This window comes from Chiloscyllium plagiosum, chromosome 6 (assembly GCF_004010195.1).
Source record: "Chiloscyllium plagiosum isolate BGI_BamShark_2017 chromosome 6, ASM401019v2, whole genome shotgun sequence".
In the NCBI taxonomy this organism is placed as follows: domain Eukaryota; kingdom Metazoa; phylum Chordata; class Chondrichthyes; order Orectolobiformes; family Hemiscylliidae; genus Chiloscyllium; species Chiloscyllium plagiosum.
Window position 1 is genome coordinate 107,814,508 of NC_057715.1, and position 17,983 is coordinate 107,832,490.

Below are 17,983 nucleotides of genomic sequence, written 5' to 3' on the forward strand. Positions count from 1 at the left end.
CCCCCCCCCCCACTTCACTTCCCTCTGTGTGATGTCTGAAGCACCTATATCCTGGAACATTTAGATGCCGATCATGCTCTTCCTTCAACCAAGACTGTGTGACGGCAATAGTATCATACTCCCAGGCATCAATTCAAGCCCTAAATTCATCTGCCTTACCCACTATACTCCTTGCATTAAAGTATATGCACTTCAGGCCGCTAGTTCTTTTGCGTTCATCTGCTGTCTGCCTACTCTTCCCCTTGGTAATGCTAACTTTGTGATCCTTACAGTCTCCAGTTTCCACCTCACTGTCTAGTAGTCTTTTTTTCTGGTTTCCAGCCACACTAGTTTAAAACCTCCCCAACAGCAGGAGCAAAAACTCCGCAAGGACATTAGTTCCAGTCTTGTTCAGGTGTAGGCCGTCCAATTTCTAATAGTCTCACCTTCCCCAATGTCCCACAAATCCGAACCCTTCCCTCCTACACCATCCCTCAAGCCACGTGTTCATCCTGCTTATTCTTTCATTTCTACCCTGGCTAGACAATAGACAATAGGTGCAGGAGTAGGCCATTCTGCCCTTTGAGCCTGCACCACCATTCATTATGATCATGGCTGATCATCCTCAATCAGTATCCTGTTCCTGCCTTACCTCCATAACCCTTGATTCCACTATCCTTGAGAGCTCTATCCAAATCTTTCTTAAACAAATCCAGAGACTGGGCCTCCACTGCCTTCTGGGGCAGAGCATTCCACACGCCCACCCAGCACATGGCACTGGTAGCAATCCTGAGCTCACTACCTTTTGAGGTCCTCCTCTTTAACTTCTCTCCTAGCTCCCTGAATTCTGCTTTCAGGACCACATCTCATTTTTTACTTATCATTGGTGACATCCCTGATCCAAGCACTTGGGAGGAAACACACCATTCGTTTTGGCCACAGAACCGCCTATGTACTCCTGTTACAATAAAATGCCCTGTGATTATGGCTCTGAGTCTTTTTCCTGCCCTCTGAACAGCAGTGCCCACCACTGTGCCATGATCCTGGCAACAGCTTCCCTCCCCTCGTGAGCCATCTCCCCCAACTGTATCCAAAACGGTGTAGCTGTTTTGGAGGGAGATGACTGCAGGGGACACCTGCACTGCCTTCCTACTCTTTCTCTGCCTTTTGGTCACCCATTCACTGTCTCCCTCAGCAATTCTAACCTGCTGTGTGACCAATTCATTGAGCGTGCTATCCACGACTTCGCGGATGCTCCACAGTGAGTCCATCCACAGCTCCAGAGCCGTCATGTGGTCATGTGGCAGCTAGACACACTTCTTGCAAGTGTAAGAGTCAGGAATGTCCCTGAGCTCCCACATCAGGCAAGTGGCACGTGCCACAGGTCTGAGGTCCCCTGCCATTGTAAGCCTTAGCTTTATATCAACTAACTAAAACCAAGCACTGCACTTAAATATATGAAAGAAAAGAAAAAAAAAAGAGCTTACCTTTCAGAGTCCTTTATCTTCTGGTTAGAGGAGGGAGGCGGGAGGGAGTACTACTACACGAGTGTAGTATCTCGGGTTTAGCCGCTGTTCAAATTTATACTAAGTCCTTACCTTCCTGGCAACCTCCTTGTCTCCAACGTCACCCCCGCTCTGTCTGCCACTGCTCCCGAACAGAAAAAAGCTGTCAAATGTTCAAAACAGCCATATGCCATTGTGCAAACACAAAGGGCACTCCAATAACACAACTTGTCTTTTATCTCTGTCTGTCTGGTCTGTTATACAGTCAGAGTCATGTACAGTACCAAAGGAGTGCTGAATGTCTATTTCTTTTAAGTGCCTTAGAGTGAAGGGATGACCGTTTGGAATGGAGGAGGAATTTCTTTGGCCAGAGGGTATTTAGTCTTTGGAACTCATTGCCGCAGAAGGCTGCGAAGGCCAAGCCATTAAGCATCTTTAAGACACAGGTTCTTGATTAGGGGATCACGGCTGATGGGGAGAAGGCAAGAGAATGGGGTTTAGAAACATATCATCCCTTATCCAATGGCAGAGCAGACTTGATGGGTCAAATGGCCTATTTCTGCTCCTAAAAGACATTTGGATAAGTACATGAATAGGAAACATTTGGATGGATATGGGTCCAGCGCGGGTAGGTGGGACTAGTTTAGTTTGGGATTGTGGTTGGTATGGACTGGTTGGACTGAAGGTCTGTTTCTGTGCTGTTTGAGTCTATATGACTCTGTCTAATCAGGTGCTAAAGAGCAACAACAAAGGAGATGATTATTTGGAGGTGCTGGTGTTGGACAAAGTTAAAAATCATGCAACACCAGGTTATAGTCCAACATGTTTATTTGGAAGCACTAGCTTTCAGAGCGCTGCTCCTTCAAGGACAGGTAGAGAGGTTGTTTCCTCATGGGGTAATCTAGAATGAGGGGTCATAGTTTTAGGATAAGGGGTAGTAGATTTTAAATAGAAATGATGAGAAATTACTTTGAAAGCATTATGGATCTGCAGAATTCACTACCCTGGAGTGTGATGGATGCCAGAATATTGAGTAAATTTAAGGAGGAGATAACTTTTAATTGTTGCAAATTAAAATTCTACGGGAAACAGGCAAAAATGTGTTGAGGCCGAGATGAGATCAGTAATGATTGCAGAGCCGGCTTGAGGGGCTGAATTGCCTGCTCCTGCACCTAGTTCTTGTAGTCGTATAAAATTTGAATTCACTAATAACAAAACTCTGGTATGAATGGCAGTCATAAAACAACTGTCAACTGTTGTAAAAACCCATCCAGGTCACTAATGTCCTTTAGGGCAGGAAATCCAGCATCCTTGCCTGGTCTGGCCTAAATGTGACTCCAGACCCACAGAAGTGTGGTTAACTCTTGACTGCCCTCTGCATGTTTAGGGATGGGTAATAAAAGCTGGTCTCCCCAGTAGCTGATTGAAATTCCGTGAAGAATCTCCCCCTGCTGTGTGTAATATGGCAGTGAGGGGCGAGTGAGGGACGTGAGCAGCTATTGATTCTCGACGTAAGAGTCTCTATGGGACCAAGGGCAAGTAAATTCCACCTACTTCATAACTCGGGACTCAAACTGGTGCTGGTGCTACCGTGTAAATAGAATATTTTAAATTTCCTTGGTATCTGACACATATGTGGTACACCACGGTGGCTCAGTGGTTAGCACCACTGCCTCAAAGCACCAGGTACCCAGGTTTGATTCTTCCCTCAGGTGACTGTCTGTGTGCACATTCTCCCCATGGCTGTGTGAGTTTCTTCCAGGTGCTCTGGTTTTCTCCACCAGTACAAAGGTATGCAGGTTAGAGTGGATTGGCTGTGCTAAATTGCCTGTAGTGGGATGTGTAAGTTAGATGAATCCCCCTTGGGGTGGGGGTGGGGGGATACAGAGATAGGGTAGCGGATGTGCATGATGCTCTGCAGAGGGATGGTGTGGGCTTGATGGGCCAAATGGCTCGCTTCCACGCTGAGGGATTCTGTCAGAGGGGGAATTGGTACCAATTTAGCTGACTCTGATTGTGAAACATGATTAGCAACTGGGCAAACCCAATTTATTGCTGCCACGTGCTGACAGTGTGATTTCAAAATGAGCAGCATAAACTGACGGTTCCCCTTTGAATCCTTGAATTCTCTTTTGAACTGTTGGACTTTGGCTCAATCTACCAATTTAAATTTACTTTCTTCTATGAGTGAGCCAAGTCCCGCGTGTTCTTTTAAATGAAGCAATAGGAGAAGATATTCGATCTCATACTCTTAATTTATTTTACACAGTAAGTGGACAAGGCGTTCAGAGTTCTGGGTCTAAACCTCTTTGTCCCTGACAAACTACAAAGTGTGTCAGTTCAAAGAGTAAGACCTCGTTTTGTCCCTGCCCCAGTCTTTTATACAATAAAAAACGTCATATAAACACTGAGGTAGAATTATCTTCTGATTGGGTGTTGGTCTGACTCCATTCCCCGCCTCCTCGCATTCCTAGCTGTCCGACCCCACATGACCTTCTTTTGCCCGCGAAATGGAGCATCACGTGACCTCCTCGACCCTCCTCCGGGGCGCGAAACGGGACGCCACGTGACCGCCCCGCGCTCTTCCGGGTGCGAGACGGGGATGTCACGTGACCAACCCCCTGCTTGGGTTACAGAGTAACCACAGGGTTTCGAGTGCTGAATCCATCCAGAGTCACAGCCAGCCTTCTGTTTTTAAAGTAAGGGATATATTTACAGAACCCACCCTGAAGCCTCCACATCCTTCCTGTGGTGTGGCTACCAGAACTGCACACAGCGCACCAAATGCGGCCTGTCTGAAGTCTGATACTGTAGCAATGAGACTTGCCAACTTTTACACTCGATGCTCTGACTGATGAAAGCCTTCTTTCCCACCTTATCCACTTATGTCACCATGGTCAGGAAGATGTCGACCTGAATCCCTTTGTGTATCAGTGCTCCTAGCAGTCCTGCCATTTACAGTCTGTGCTCCTCGAAATTATTTCAGTGGGCATTAGGAGATTTTTCGAAGCAATCTGTTCAGAGATGTTGTTACATTTGGAGCAAGTGGAACTTGAATGCGAGCCTCCTGGCCCAGAGTTAGGGACATGCCATGCAGTACAAGAGCTCCTATAGTGGATGATGGGGTGTGAGTCCAGTAGGATAACTACAGCATATCATTGCACCACATTCTAGTAATTGTAAACTGCTGGGGACCAGTGCAAACTGCCACTGGATGCAGTGTTGAATGCGTGGAAATTGATGTACTGTCCCATTGTTCTAAAGTTAATTCACAGAATCCTTCCTGTTGTCTGATGCTTTGTTGTGAGAGAATGAGGAAGCCTCAATTGATTGTTCTGGTATGCATTGCAAAACACTCAGCAAGGTCCTATGACTTGCATCTTGTTGACTTCGAGTTGAGGATAGTCATGTTGGCTGTGTATATTTTGTTAAAGAAAAGATTAGCCTTAAAATTAGCAACAAATATGAATTCGACTCACACCTGATGTTGCCTTTTTATTTTTTTAACAGCTAGTAACTTGGCAACGACATGGATATTTCTATATACCTCCATCTGCGCCAGTTGCACCACCTATTCCAAAAGTAGTTATTCAGCTGCCAGATTTGGGTCCACCTGTTGAACTGGTACATCATCTTTACTCTCCGGCTAACTGCTGTTGAATAGATAAAATCTAACACTACAGCAGTCACAAGCTCTAACTCGATGGGTGTTCTAATTTTAAGATACAGGTACAGTAGAGTAACATCTGTGTGTAACTGGTCTAGTGGTCCACAAGCTTGGACTCATTGTCCAGAGCAGGTGAGTTCACCTCCCACTTTACTCCCATTAGAGTTTGCATTCAGTTAGCTTGAAAGTAAAAGCTGTCAGGTTGCTGGGGAAAATCCATCACTCCTCCGAGAATAAAACTTGCCACCTTGCCTGTGACAGCACTCTTGTTTGTCTCTTGTTGGCCTAGCAAGACCTTGGTTGTATCATATTGGCAGCCATCCATTTGAAAAGCAGACCCAGTACCAGGGCATCATGGGATGTACAACAAATGCTGCCCCACAGCCAAAGATTGACATCCTCCACTATTAATTTGTGATGGGCCATTTCTTTGTATTTGTGTATCTTCGGAACCTGAGGTTCATCTGATGGGATTTGATGTTCCTTATGTACAAGGTTATATTTAATGGCTTGTAACTTGGTCAGTCTTACTTAAATACTGATAATTTGGTCATCTAGTGGAGTGTTTATCCTCAAAACAGGAGTCAGGTCTTCCCTTCCCTTCCCTATACAAATAAGACTTGAATCTTCTCGCACCATGGAAACTTGCAGTTGCCAAAATGTGTGTGTAGGCATACGCATGCGCATTTGTGTTTGTATGTGCCTGAAGGAGATAGAGATGCCACTAATTATCTATTGACCAACAAGGGAGTCCCCTGCTCTTTTCCCGTACCTAGTAAATTATAATTATTACTGTGAGAGTTGTGAAGGTTGCCTCTTGCACCCCAAACTGTCCACCTGAACCAGCCCGCCCCTCCCACTTCAGCAAGGAAAGGATCTAGAAAGCATTCAAGGCTACTGAATGATAATTTGGTTATGACACCCTTACAATAGACTACACTGCTGGGGACAAAGTTACAGGTTGATCAACCATCACAATGCTAACCCCCCCCATCAGATGTTGCTACAGAAAGGTGCAGCACAACCTTTATCACTGAGCAAGGCTCAGCCATTTGAACAAAGGCCCAGTGATTACAGAACGTTATCAGAAAAAGCTAATCTATTAATACAAGCGTAGATCTTTTCTCTTGAATTTTGTGAAGAAACTGGCTGGAGGAGTATGTATCGAGAAATAAGCCATCATTTCATTACAGGGTAGTTGACTTTAGCATTGGCTGTAATAGATGATGTGTAAGAGTCATGTTTTCCTCTTAAATAGTTCAAGATGGATGTAAACTGTGAAAGCACCAGTGGGTCATTGTTCATGCTTATTGTTTCAACCTAAAATAGAAATAACCAGGAAACAGCATTTTTTTTCATCTTTTTAAGACTTTTTGCACAAAATATCCACTTTGTTCCACAGGTTGGGAAAAAATGGGAGTGTAGAATTTCATTCCAGGTTAGACTGAGAGTTTGTGAGCATATGAATTCCAAGCTCACCGATGTATAAGCCACCACTGTTGGAAGTGAGTTTTGTTACACAGTGTTTTGAAGAATGAGGATAGTAACTATTGCTAAATACCATAGCGTAATGAGACAAAGGTTTACAAACAATGGGCAACTTGAGAGAGGAGGAGAGTGACTTACACATTGCTTCTCCAAGTTATTACATCTACTGCAACTCCAGATTGTCCAGTCTAGCCTTGCAGCTAAATTCCACCAGCCCTAGCCTGACTGCGTTCTGCCAAGTGTGGAAAAGATGAAATAGGATTTGTCTTGTCTCTCTGCTATACCTTCCTTCACCTCTGTTCCACTTAGTATTTCACTCGATAGCTGAAGACCTTATGATCTTCAGTTCTATAGGGCTGTGGTAGTAGAGAGTATTTGAGGAGGTGTGGTGTTATTAGGGTCGCCTTACTACAACCAAGAGAATTTATTTGGCTACCTTCCCCACTCTTGCATAAGGGCCTTGCTGTGGCTTGCATCAGTACTGGGGTAGTTGAGGAACGTAGATACTTGGGATTACTTGTTGAAAGAGCCATCTCTTCCATTAGCCAACCGATGTGCCTTTGACTGTCGATGGCTTCGCAGTCAGCAAAGCAGCAGCTGAGGGGCTCAAGTCAAGAAGCTGGACACCCTGGGGGCCATATTGTTGCTGGTTCTTTCTAGACTGGAGGATGAATAGGATCACTGGTCCACTTTGATTCTACATATTGTAATTTGCTTCCTTATGGCTGGAGTATTCAGCAAGTAGGTGCAGACTTCCCACTTTAATGGACTTCTGGCAGCCAGTAATTGCTCAGCAATACATGTCGCAGAGATATCATCCAATCTCTTCACTGGGGAATGGGCAGCTCCTGAGTAACACAGAGCAAGGGCAGTTGTTTGTAATGCTTTCAGGTCAACTCCCCAGTTAGGCCTATTTCTGGCGGTCTCCTTTGCTTTTGCTTTGGAATAATCTTCGAAGCTTAAGAGTGTGATCTTGCATTGTTCCGGGCTACACAGGCTTAAATTAGTGAGTCAGTATTCTCCCAACCCAATCCATTTAACTTTTGCATCTCAGTTCCAAAGTTGTAAAGAGTTGATCTACAGCTTTTCATTATTAATGAAATATCACGATTAAACACAGAAAATGGTAGAAATACTCAGCAGGTCTGGCAGCATTCTTAGAGAGTGAAGCAGTGTTCAGGCTGTGCAAATAATATAAATCTTTGTATTGTAGGATTGTATTTTAATGTCCGATTTCTAGCATCTGCAACATTTTAGTTTGTTTTTGTGTGTCACTCAGGGTTGGTTTGCATATGATTTGCATATATGTTGCACAGGTCGTTGGTTAACTCAGCAATGCTAAAGGACTACTCTACTATGCTAATTCATCTTGGGGGACTATTTGGACTGCAGGTGAATGGGCTGCTATTAGTGTAAATATTGAACAGCAAGGCTGCAAGGATGAAAAAAAACCCAGGAAATGCTGGAGAAACTCAGCAGGATGGGCATAGAGAAACACAGTTAATGTTTTGAGTCCTTTCTTATTCGTTCATAGAATGTGGGTATCGTTGGCTAGGCTGACATTTATTGTCTATTCCTAATTGCCCTTGAGAAAGTGGTGGGTGATTGATATATTATTGAACCACAACAGTCCATTTGGTGTAGAGACACCCACAATGTCATTTGGAAGGGGATTCCATGCTTTTGAACCAACAAATGTTTCCAAGTCAGGATGGTAGGTGACTTGGAGGGGAACTTGCAAGTGGTGGTGCTCCCACTGTCTTTCTAGACAGAAATGATCATGAGTTTGGAAGATGCAGTTTAAGGAGCTTGATGAATTGCTGCATGCATCTTGTAATTGGTATGGACCGCTGCTGTTAAACGTTGGTGTTGGAGGCAGTGAATGTCGTGCCAATCAACAGGGCTTCTATGTAGTGTCAGGCATCTTGAATGTTGGAGCAGCACTCATCCACAAAAGCGAAGAATATTCCGTCATAACTCCTGATCTGTATCTTGTAGATGGGGAACAGGCTCTGGGGAGTCAATAGAGAGGTTACTCAATGCAGGATTCTGAGTCTCTGACCTGCTCTTGTAACCACAGTGTTTATATGGATAGTCCAGTTCAGATTCTTTATCAGTGGTAACCACTGTCATGTTGTAAGATTGTTGATAGATGTTGGTCAACATGTTGCTTTCTCAGACAATTCAATATTTTTGATGATACAGAATAACTTCTGTGCAAGAATCTGAAGGTTGACTGTGCAGTAGACAAAATCACAAAGTTTTAAAGAGATGGTGGTATGTGACAAAAGGTTGAATGCTATTGGACTATGTGTGGAAACAATAGATGAATCAGCAAGGGCAGTAAATAGTTAGGCAGTAAATAGTGTCCAAGAGAATTTGAAAATTCTAATTAAACAGTAAAATTGTTACTAAAGTCAGATGGCTGGGAGATGCCCAGAAGGAACATTATTTATTTGCCAGTAAGGCAAGCATTTTATTTGGTTCTGCATTTTTTAAAATGATGTCTTCATGAGGCAAATTGAAAGCATCACCGCTCTCTGTCCATATTAAAAGCATGATGATAGTTCCAGCTTTGATGTGCTCTTGTCCAGGTGAGAGGACGCCTCTCTGACAAAGTCCCAGGTCTTGCATTGTTAACATGTGACTGCACTTCGGTGTAAAGCTGACCCAATCTGATCCCTGGCCAAAAACCTCTGCAGACTGTAGCTTTACTCCACTGCTAAACGTGGGTTCTACAGAAAGTTTGTGTGTAAAATATGATCTTTAATTTGAGTTTATTAATTATTTAAGAGGAAAATAGGATTTTTTAAAAAATCGTGTAATGTTGTAGTAATTATTTGACGTGGTAGAGACTAAGCCAGTGTAAGAGTTGAGGCTTACAGCTCACTTTCCTTATTTTCCACAGCGTGAAGCCAAACATGTAAGATTTGTGAATCTGCCAAATGCCAATGAACTGCATACGTCTGCGAAGATGGTACATTAGAATATCTGTCTGCGACTAGCTGCATTAATCAATGCTCTCAATAATCAGTTGGTTTTTCTAAACAAAAACTGACTTAATTTACAATCAAATTCTTGGCGTATTTTAGCTCGCAATGTCCCACTAAGGGTTCAAGCAATCCTTTTGGATATGATCACTTTTCTGCAAAAAGATTGCTTTGTGAACTTCTTGCGTATCATGCCATTGTATCAGATGAGAGTATGGGAGGTCAGGATAGAAACGATACATGACTTGGCAGGTCCTGCCTTGGCAGTCTTCCAATTCTGATTTCATGAGTGTTCCTGATCCAAATTACTTCACCAATGGTGGCTTAAACTTCCGTGCCTTTCTACCTCTCGTTCCTCATTTTTATTAAGATGTGCTAAATATCCATTTTCTTTCTGTGGAAGGAAGCCATCTTGGGTTTTTTTTAGTGCACTAAAGGCACACCACAAATGAAACCTGTTCACCACACAGTGGGCTGGATTGAGTGGAGCCCATCATAGTGGTGACCATGGTGATCAGGCCCACTCAATTCCAGGGGAGGCCCTGCCTTGATCTCCCAGCGGTGGTTAACCCCAACCACCGCTCCCCACACCCCGCACCCAAACACAGACAAGCACTCATTAAGTGGGAGAGTGAATCAGGCTGATGTGGGATTCTGGGAAGGCATTAGGATGCGGAATAGTAGCTTCCCTCTAATTTGAAATGTGACAGTTCATGCCTGGGTGGTCAACTATGTTGCCCATCATGGCATGAGGCTCAGGAGCTCCACTCTGGTCTTGGCAGTCTCTGCTGCAGTCACTAGAGAATAAGACAGTTTGCTGAGAAGATGCTTAGGATAATTACAAGAATGATTCTAGTAATTCAGTTATGTGTATAGATTGGAGAAGCTAGCACTATTCTGCTTTGGGGAGCAAAGCTTAAGAGGCATTTTGATCAAGCTGTTCAAAATCTTAAGAAGTCTAGACAGAGTAGACAGGTTTCTATTGGCACTAGTTTTCTGAAAAGAAGACAATTTTCAGAGCTGTGGGAAAAAGACAGGAGTAGGTGGCCCTACCTGACTTAAAGAGAGCCGACAGACATTTGATAGACCAAATGGCCGCTGTAACTGTTTCATGACTGGAGGCGCGATTAATGCTGTTTCTGTATGGCGTTCCTGTGAATTGACTCTGTGTTAAAATTGCACCCAACAGGGATATGCTGTGACAAAAATAAGAAGTGCTGGAGAAAATCAGCAGGTCCAGTGCATCTGTGGAGAGAAAAACAGAGTGAACGTTTGGGAGTTCACTGACCCTTTTTGTGTCCTGAAGAAAGGTGACTGGACTTGAAACGTTCACTTTGTTTCTTTTTCCACAGATGCTGCCAGACCTGCTGAGTTTCTAAGCAATCGCAGTTTTTGTTTCCGATCTTCAGTATCTACTGCTCTTAGTTTTATTTAAGCAATTTGTGGTCTATGAAGTAGAGTGCAGATTTCTAATTTTTGCCTTTATTTTTGTTGGTTCTTAATTGCTACCCAACTTTTGTCTTTTGGGTTTATTGCAATCCGATCAAATTCCAGATAAGCTCTTCCTCTCTGCAGACTCACCTTGGTGAGGGGGCAGGGCAAGCTGATGGTCCCACTTGTAACCTAATGGTCAGCTTTTATTACTGTGAAATGAGACACAGTTGCTATAAGCTGGTGATGACTGTACAGAACTTCAGCTTTATTGTTGGACAAATGATCACACACAGAGCATCGGCTCAACTCCCATCAGGGCAGTGTCCAAGAATTTCCGCTCGGGTTAAATTTCGAAAAAGAAAAGATATGGATTTATAAAACTTGCTTTGGTACAAAGGAAGATGAACCTTCCAGCTAATTATAAGAGCTCAACTGCAGAATTAGCCTGAACGTTGGGGACATGTACCCCTAACTGACCATGGGCATGGGCATGGGCCTTTTGGTTTTCAATTCTAAAGGGGATGGTGAAGACAGCAGCAGAAGCGAATCTTTTGTGTTAACAACTAAAGACCCGATCTGTTAAAAAGTGGAAATTTCCTTATTGAATTGCTGTAAGTTGCAAAAGTTGTTTTGAAAACCGTGACATGAATAGATACTTACGTTTGCACTGTCTTTCATTTAGAAGAGAAATGTGCTGTTGCCTGACCCATTGGCAGCTAAAAAAGTAAGCATCTGTCTGGCAGTGAGAAACTGAGGTGCTTTTAATTTCTAGGTGGTGATATCCTGGCAGGGAGCTGAGTCCAGGAAAGGTAGGTTCGAGCTGGCCCACTCTAGACTTGTAGGCCATGCTGAGAGTGTGGAATTGTGCATTTACCCCTTTATCACATGGGCTACAATTGCATATTTCTCTTGTGTTTAAATAAGAAACTCTGAAATTTGGGTAGGTAAAATGTGACTAATTGTCTGTTGACCACACAAAAGTGAGTTGCATGTTCTTTCATGATTTTTCTTGCCCTATTTTGCCATACAGGTATCCCCTGCTTTTCGAAAGTCTGCTTTAGGCCACTTCACTACTACATTAGTAGCTGGTTTCGCTAACCAAAAGAAATCTGAAGGGGATTTTCACTTGTATGAGAAAAGGCGAAATTTTTCCCATATAAAATAATGCTGCTTCATTTCATGCCTTTTTGCCTTACAAAAGGTTTCATAGGAGCACTCTATGTACAGATAGCCAGGGTTACCTGTACCTTGTTGCAAATTACTTGAATTTGAAAGGGGAGGGGATCCTCGAACTTTGTGTTGTGTGGGGAGGCTGGAAGAGCAGACACACCCCTCTGACGGATCTTGCTGGCTGGCCCTCCTTGAACTGTTCCCGTTAACTTTCCCAAACCCAGCCAGATTCCTCTGCTTGACTCCATGGGGAACTGTGGCAGTAGGAAATGGAATGGGGAGAAGATGTGATGGAGGAATCCCAGGAGTTCGTGCATGGAGTTTTTCTTTTTGCTTCATATTCAGCCAGGACTTTTATTGGACCAGTTAGTGCTTCAAAACCACGTCCTGGCTTCTATTGGAATACTGGCCCAGCATGGACCTCATCATAGCCCACACAGTATGAGTGATCTAACCCTTTGAACATACACTAGGGCAGTAGCTGTCAGTATCAAAGTGCATCCCATTATCAATCACCCTTTATTGACAAATGAATCGTCTTTGACAATAGCACTGCCTCTCTCTGAGTCAGGTATTCCCGGGGCTCAATATCCCCAAAGTTCATCCTTTTATGTCAACCAGGTCTCCCTGATTGGAGCAATTAATCTGGTCCAATCAGGGAATTCATTCCATGAGCTCCAGCTGGTTGACCTCGTTATAGTCACTCCACATAGGCCAATCTGTATAAAATGTCACGAGGAAGAAATAAAAGTAATTCAGTCTAGATTCAATATCTCCAACAGCCCCTCCTCGCGGGGCAGACTGCTATTGACCTGGGGGAATGTGGGGCGGAGTGATGAGTAGAAGGGGTTAAAACAGAGGCCAGAGTATTGGCTTCACCCAATCAGACAAGCTTGTACTGCATCAGTATAACTCCGGTACCCCCTCTCTTGAGCTACCTTGCTCTAAGAGGGCTTTGGTGGCCATGTACTCTGATCTGTGACTATGCCTGCTGGAGTACTGCAGTGGTTTGCTGTTCCCTTCTGCAGCATGGCTGACTAGGAAACTCTCCCATACCTACTGTCTGCTATCGGGTGTTTTTGGAAAGATTTCCAGGTCCGTTACCATCACGTTGTAGAGTAGGACTTGAATATACAGCCTTTGAGTCAGAGACGGAATGCTACCTACTCTGATACAAGACCTCATCCACTCCCTTCCCATTTGGTCAAATTCTCAGGTGGCCGTAAATCCAATTCTTAAAAAATGCCCATTTTTCTGAAAAGCAAAAATGCATTGCATCGATTTTTTTTGTCAGATCTGTTTCAATTGATACAAAACATCTGCAAATTTTTTTTCCCCTGAATACTTTGTATTTTTCACCCTTTGAACAAAGATTTCTGCATTATTTTTAATCATAGTCACCAGGACATACAATTGAATCTTTCTCATTTAACATGTGATCATTTTGTATGCGTCATCAATCCTTGATAGAAATTCTTGGATTTTAGCTTGAATCCCAGAGGGTGAAATTTCAGTGTGTTAACCCCCATCTCCATCCTATGCCTCAGACAGTCATTTTGTTTTACTTGAAAAAGATGTTTGATTAACCCGCTTTCCCATCACAATATGGTGAGCAAAATAATCAGATGATAACCAGTGTAATATTTTTCTCTGAATGTTCTCTTCCTGGGAGTTTGTTTATATTAACAGTAATATTGAATACATTCTGCTATTTAATGTCCATTAGTGTTTTCTCCCTCAAGTAAAATAGGCTTATGATGCATGATTAAATTGGGAGGTACTGGAAGGAATCATATGTTTCATAATTAAAACGTGAAATTAGTTGGGGTGAAAGAAGCAGGAAATCTCCAATCAAGGCTTTTGAGTGAATTGAGGGTCTGTTTGTATTTGTAGGGAATCCCAAGAATGTGTTAATATTTGAAAAGATCCTGCAGACATTGGCAGAAGACCCCTGGGAATGCCAATATTTTCAGAGGGTTGGTAGGAAGGTGGTAGAATTTGACACATGCACTGTGGTATTGCTGGCCTCTAACACAAGCCTACCAGACACACCAGATAAATGGGTCCTTTGTTGATTAACAACAGGCTCTATATGGAGTCAGAGCAGAGCTTTCCGTACACTGCTATCTGAGAGATCAGCACTGTTGAAACTGCTGTGCCACATGCTGCTTTTCGTCCCTGCCTGAGGTGCTGATGGACTCGAACCATTTACATATTGAGCGATTTAGTCATTAAAACCTTTTAAAGCCTAAGCCTTTTGCTTAGGGGATGGGAGGGTTTGGAGAGCAGGTTTCAAAAAGATGAGGTTTAGAAGAATTGGAAATGTGTATTTCAGCAAAAACAGTCCTATTCCAACCAGTAATTGAAATGAATGTGTAGTGAACAAACTGGCCAGTTCAAAGTGGGAGGGGTACCTGGGTCCGAGCTATAAAATCCCATTTGGCCCATCGAGTCCACACCGACCCTCTGAAGAGCATCCCACTCAGACCTGCCCCATCTCCGTCATTTCCTTTGCATTCCACATAGCTAACCCACGCAGCCTGCACATCCCTGGACACCGTGGGTAACTTGACATGGCCAATTCTGCACATCTTTGGACTGTGGGAGGAACTGGAGCGCCCGGCTGCATCCCACTCAGACATAGAGTGACTGTGAAGACTCCACACAGACAGTCGACTGAGGGTGCAATTCAACCCAGGTCTCTAGGTGGAATTGAACCTCGGTCCCTGGCGCTGTGAGGCAGCAGTGCTAATCACTGAAACACTGTGCCATAGGGATGGGCTTAACTAATGTATCGCCTCTGGTGGTGCATACTCTGAGCCGGCCTCAGCAAAAGTCCAAGGAATGTCAGGGTCAGAAACCAGTTGCCTTTTGGCTTGGGTTTTTTTTTTATCTAAGGAAGGAAATCTGCTGTCCTTACCTGATCAGACCTGTATGTGATGGGGGAATCTTATCGAAGCAGGAAGGTTGTTTCCACTAGCAGGTGAAACTAAGACTAGGGGGTCACCGCCTCGAACAGAAACCACTGTTACGTTGTCCTGCTATTTGAGTGGTGGGTATGGCTTGGGGCACTTGTCTGTATTGTTTGTTCCCATTGCTTAATTCAAAGGATACCTCATATACTTTTATTGCTAGGCAAACTGGATGAATATAAATGTTGGTGATTTTATTTTGATCAATTCGCTTCAATCTCTATTAGTTTGAAAATAGTATTTATCATAATTCTGGCATAAATTTTGGAATTTTCCTGTGTCATTTTCGATGGATTAAGAAGATCTACAGTAAGAGAGAAAGACCCATTGTTCCCTTGAGCTGCCTTCACTATTCAATACAGTTTCAAAGGACTCCACGTTCCCACCCTCTCCCGACATCTGATGGTAATCTGAAAGATCAAAAAAGTCTGACTATCGCGGTCTCAAATAGACGTGACCCAGCAGCACTCACAACCTTCTAGGATTGACAATACCGAAGATTCATGTGCCTTTTGAGTGAAGATATTTCTCCTCTTGTCCATCCTAAATGATTGATTCGATATCGTGAGACTCACCCATCCAAACCCAGTTCCCAAGTCAAAGCTGTTTAGGTATCCCCTGTCAGCTTCTGGCTATGCATCCTGTCAAGCCCCTGCTCCCAATGAGGGAGACTAGAACTGAGGAACACATTAAACTTCAGAGACTCCTATTTAAGATGGCAGTGTGAAGGAATGCTGTTTCTTAGAGTCATTAGTTTGTGGAATTTGTTTCTCAAGAGGAGCATTGAGGTAGGGTCTTTGAATGTTTTGAAATTGGGGTTAGAGAGATTCTTGAATGACATGGGAGCAAAAGTGTATGAGAGGCTACAATCAGATCAATTAGCAAGACACACTTAAAGGGATAAATGATTTATTCCTAATATGTTCATGTATTTTTCTTATACACTGAGACTGTAACTGGTAGCTCCTCCACAATGCCACTTTCCACCTGTGGAGCAACTTATTAAAACTATCCTGAGGTTAAGTTTTGTTTTTTTCCCTGATTCTTAACCATAGAAGTTAGACTCCACAGAGTGTAGTGGCAGTGTTACAAAGATGAAACTCATCTTAATCTGGGTTTCATCATCTGTAGTATATAACCTTTCTATTATTATGTGCAGTAGCAATAACAATATGGCACAGTACAGACAAATCTGATGTGAATAATTGAGATTTACAAATCGTTTTTCTTTATTTTTAACAGAAAATACCAATACCTGCATCTATTAGATATGGTGTAACCAGAAAGTCAGCTAAGAAGACAGTACATGTGAGAATCAGACTGCAACTAACCTCGTAAATCAATCCTCTCAACAACCCACTTAGGTTTCAAAATAGAATTAGCTGACAATCTAATACTTGGCAACATTAGCTATCAACATCACGCACAGCATTTAATGAAACCGTTTAGAAGTAATTGTTTTTTTTAAATGGTCACAGTCTCTTGTATTTAAAATATATAAGGTTGGTTGGTGAAGCCTGTAGGTCATACCGTGCCTGTATGCCAGGTAAGAATGGGAAAGCTTGATGAATGACTACACCTGCAATCGTTCTCCTGCATATCTTTTGTGATTCTGATTCAGTCTGACTGGTCATCAGGATTCAACCAATATCCAAAAAACTACAGCCGTGTAGTTGTGTTAGTGGACTGGCCATAATCTGGATCACAAGCATTTAAAATCCCTCTGTGGCAGTTTGAGAATTTGATTTCTGTTTACAAAAGGAATAACTAATTTTTAATATAAAGGCAGTTATTTTTACTTATTGACTTACATTTTTTGATTGTTATTGCAAAATCTGGCATTGTCAGAAGTCACATGACACTAGATTATAGTCCAGCAGGTGTATTGAGAATCACGAGTTTTTGCAGCACTGCTCTTTCATCAGGTGAAGCCTTCATCTAATGAAGGAGTAGTGCTCTGAAGGCTTGTGATTTACAATAAGCCTGTTGGACTATAACCTGATGTCGTGTGACTTGTGATTTTGTCCACCCCAGTCCAACACAGGCACCTCCACATCAACATCTGACATCAGTAAGTAACCATGACTAATACAATTTGCGAATTATTTTTCAGAAATGCTCTAGAAGGCCACACTGTCATTTCTATTCTTTTCCATTTAGGTTGAGTTAAGTCAAGAAAGGATGAACAGCATTTTTTAAATGTTGGGAGCAAAGGTTATCTAAGCATCTGAATGCCAATGCACTGGAAACATGAAGAAAAATAAAATACAAATAAGGTTTAAAAAAAATTGATAAGTCAAAGTCAATACAAATTAATTTTGTTTTTTTGAATCTTTGAATCTTTGACAGTCCTGTATCTTGATCAGTGCAGGTCAAAAACTTTGACAACCTCTCTGTTTTATTCAGCAATACTTGTGACTTGTTTGTGAAAGTACACTGTACAGTCCACCTCAATTGCCTTCTATTTGGTTTAGGAAAGTGTCATTTTTTTTCTTGTGGCGGTCTCTTTTCATTTCAGGGTAACGTTTCTTTTCTGAAGGCTTTTTAGTTTTTTCTGAAAAAAAAAATTGCCTGAACTAGGTGCTTGACTTTTAAATCTCTTCTCAAGTGGTCTAAGCATTAGGCCGGTGTTTAGCTACAATCATTGTTTGTTTGCCTTGTGGTCACAGTGCTTCAGAGCCATTTTCCCTCTCTGCTCGATATCGTCAATGTTTCGGTCTCCTTCAAGGCATTGAAGTGGTTACCTTACAGGACTCTTAATAATCCAGAGAGTCTCAC

General features: G+C 42.8%; 1 protein-coding gene across 12 annotated transcripts in view; it reads left to right on the plus strand.

Annotated features, from left to right (window-relative positions):
* The window catches only part of LOC122550924 (glycogenin-1-like), a 109,317-nt gene that overhangs the window by 75,648 nt on the left and 15,686 nt on the right, over positions 1–17,983 (plus strand). For 5 of the 12 annotated variants that reach the window (XM_043692389.1, XM_043692394.1, XM_043692390.1 and 2 more), the window contains exons 8-10: positions 4,995–5,108; positions 9,548–9,616; positions 11,746–11,787. The exons of 2 other annotated variants lie outside the window; for them this stretch is intronic. In XM_043692389.1, the coding sequence (XP_043548324.1) occupies positions 4,995–5,108; positions 9,548–9,616; positions 11,746–11,787 (225 nt within the window). Of the gene's footprint in view, positions 1–4,994; positions 5,109–9,547; positions 9,617–10,818; positions 10,940–11,745; positions 11,788–17,983 lie in introns of all 12 variants that reach the window. 5 more of the 12 variants (XR_006311975.1, XR_006311976.1, XM_043692397.1 and 2 more) reach the window with 3 other exon arrangements.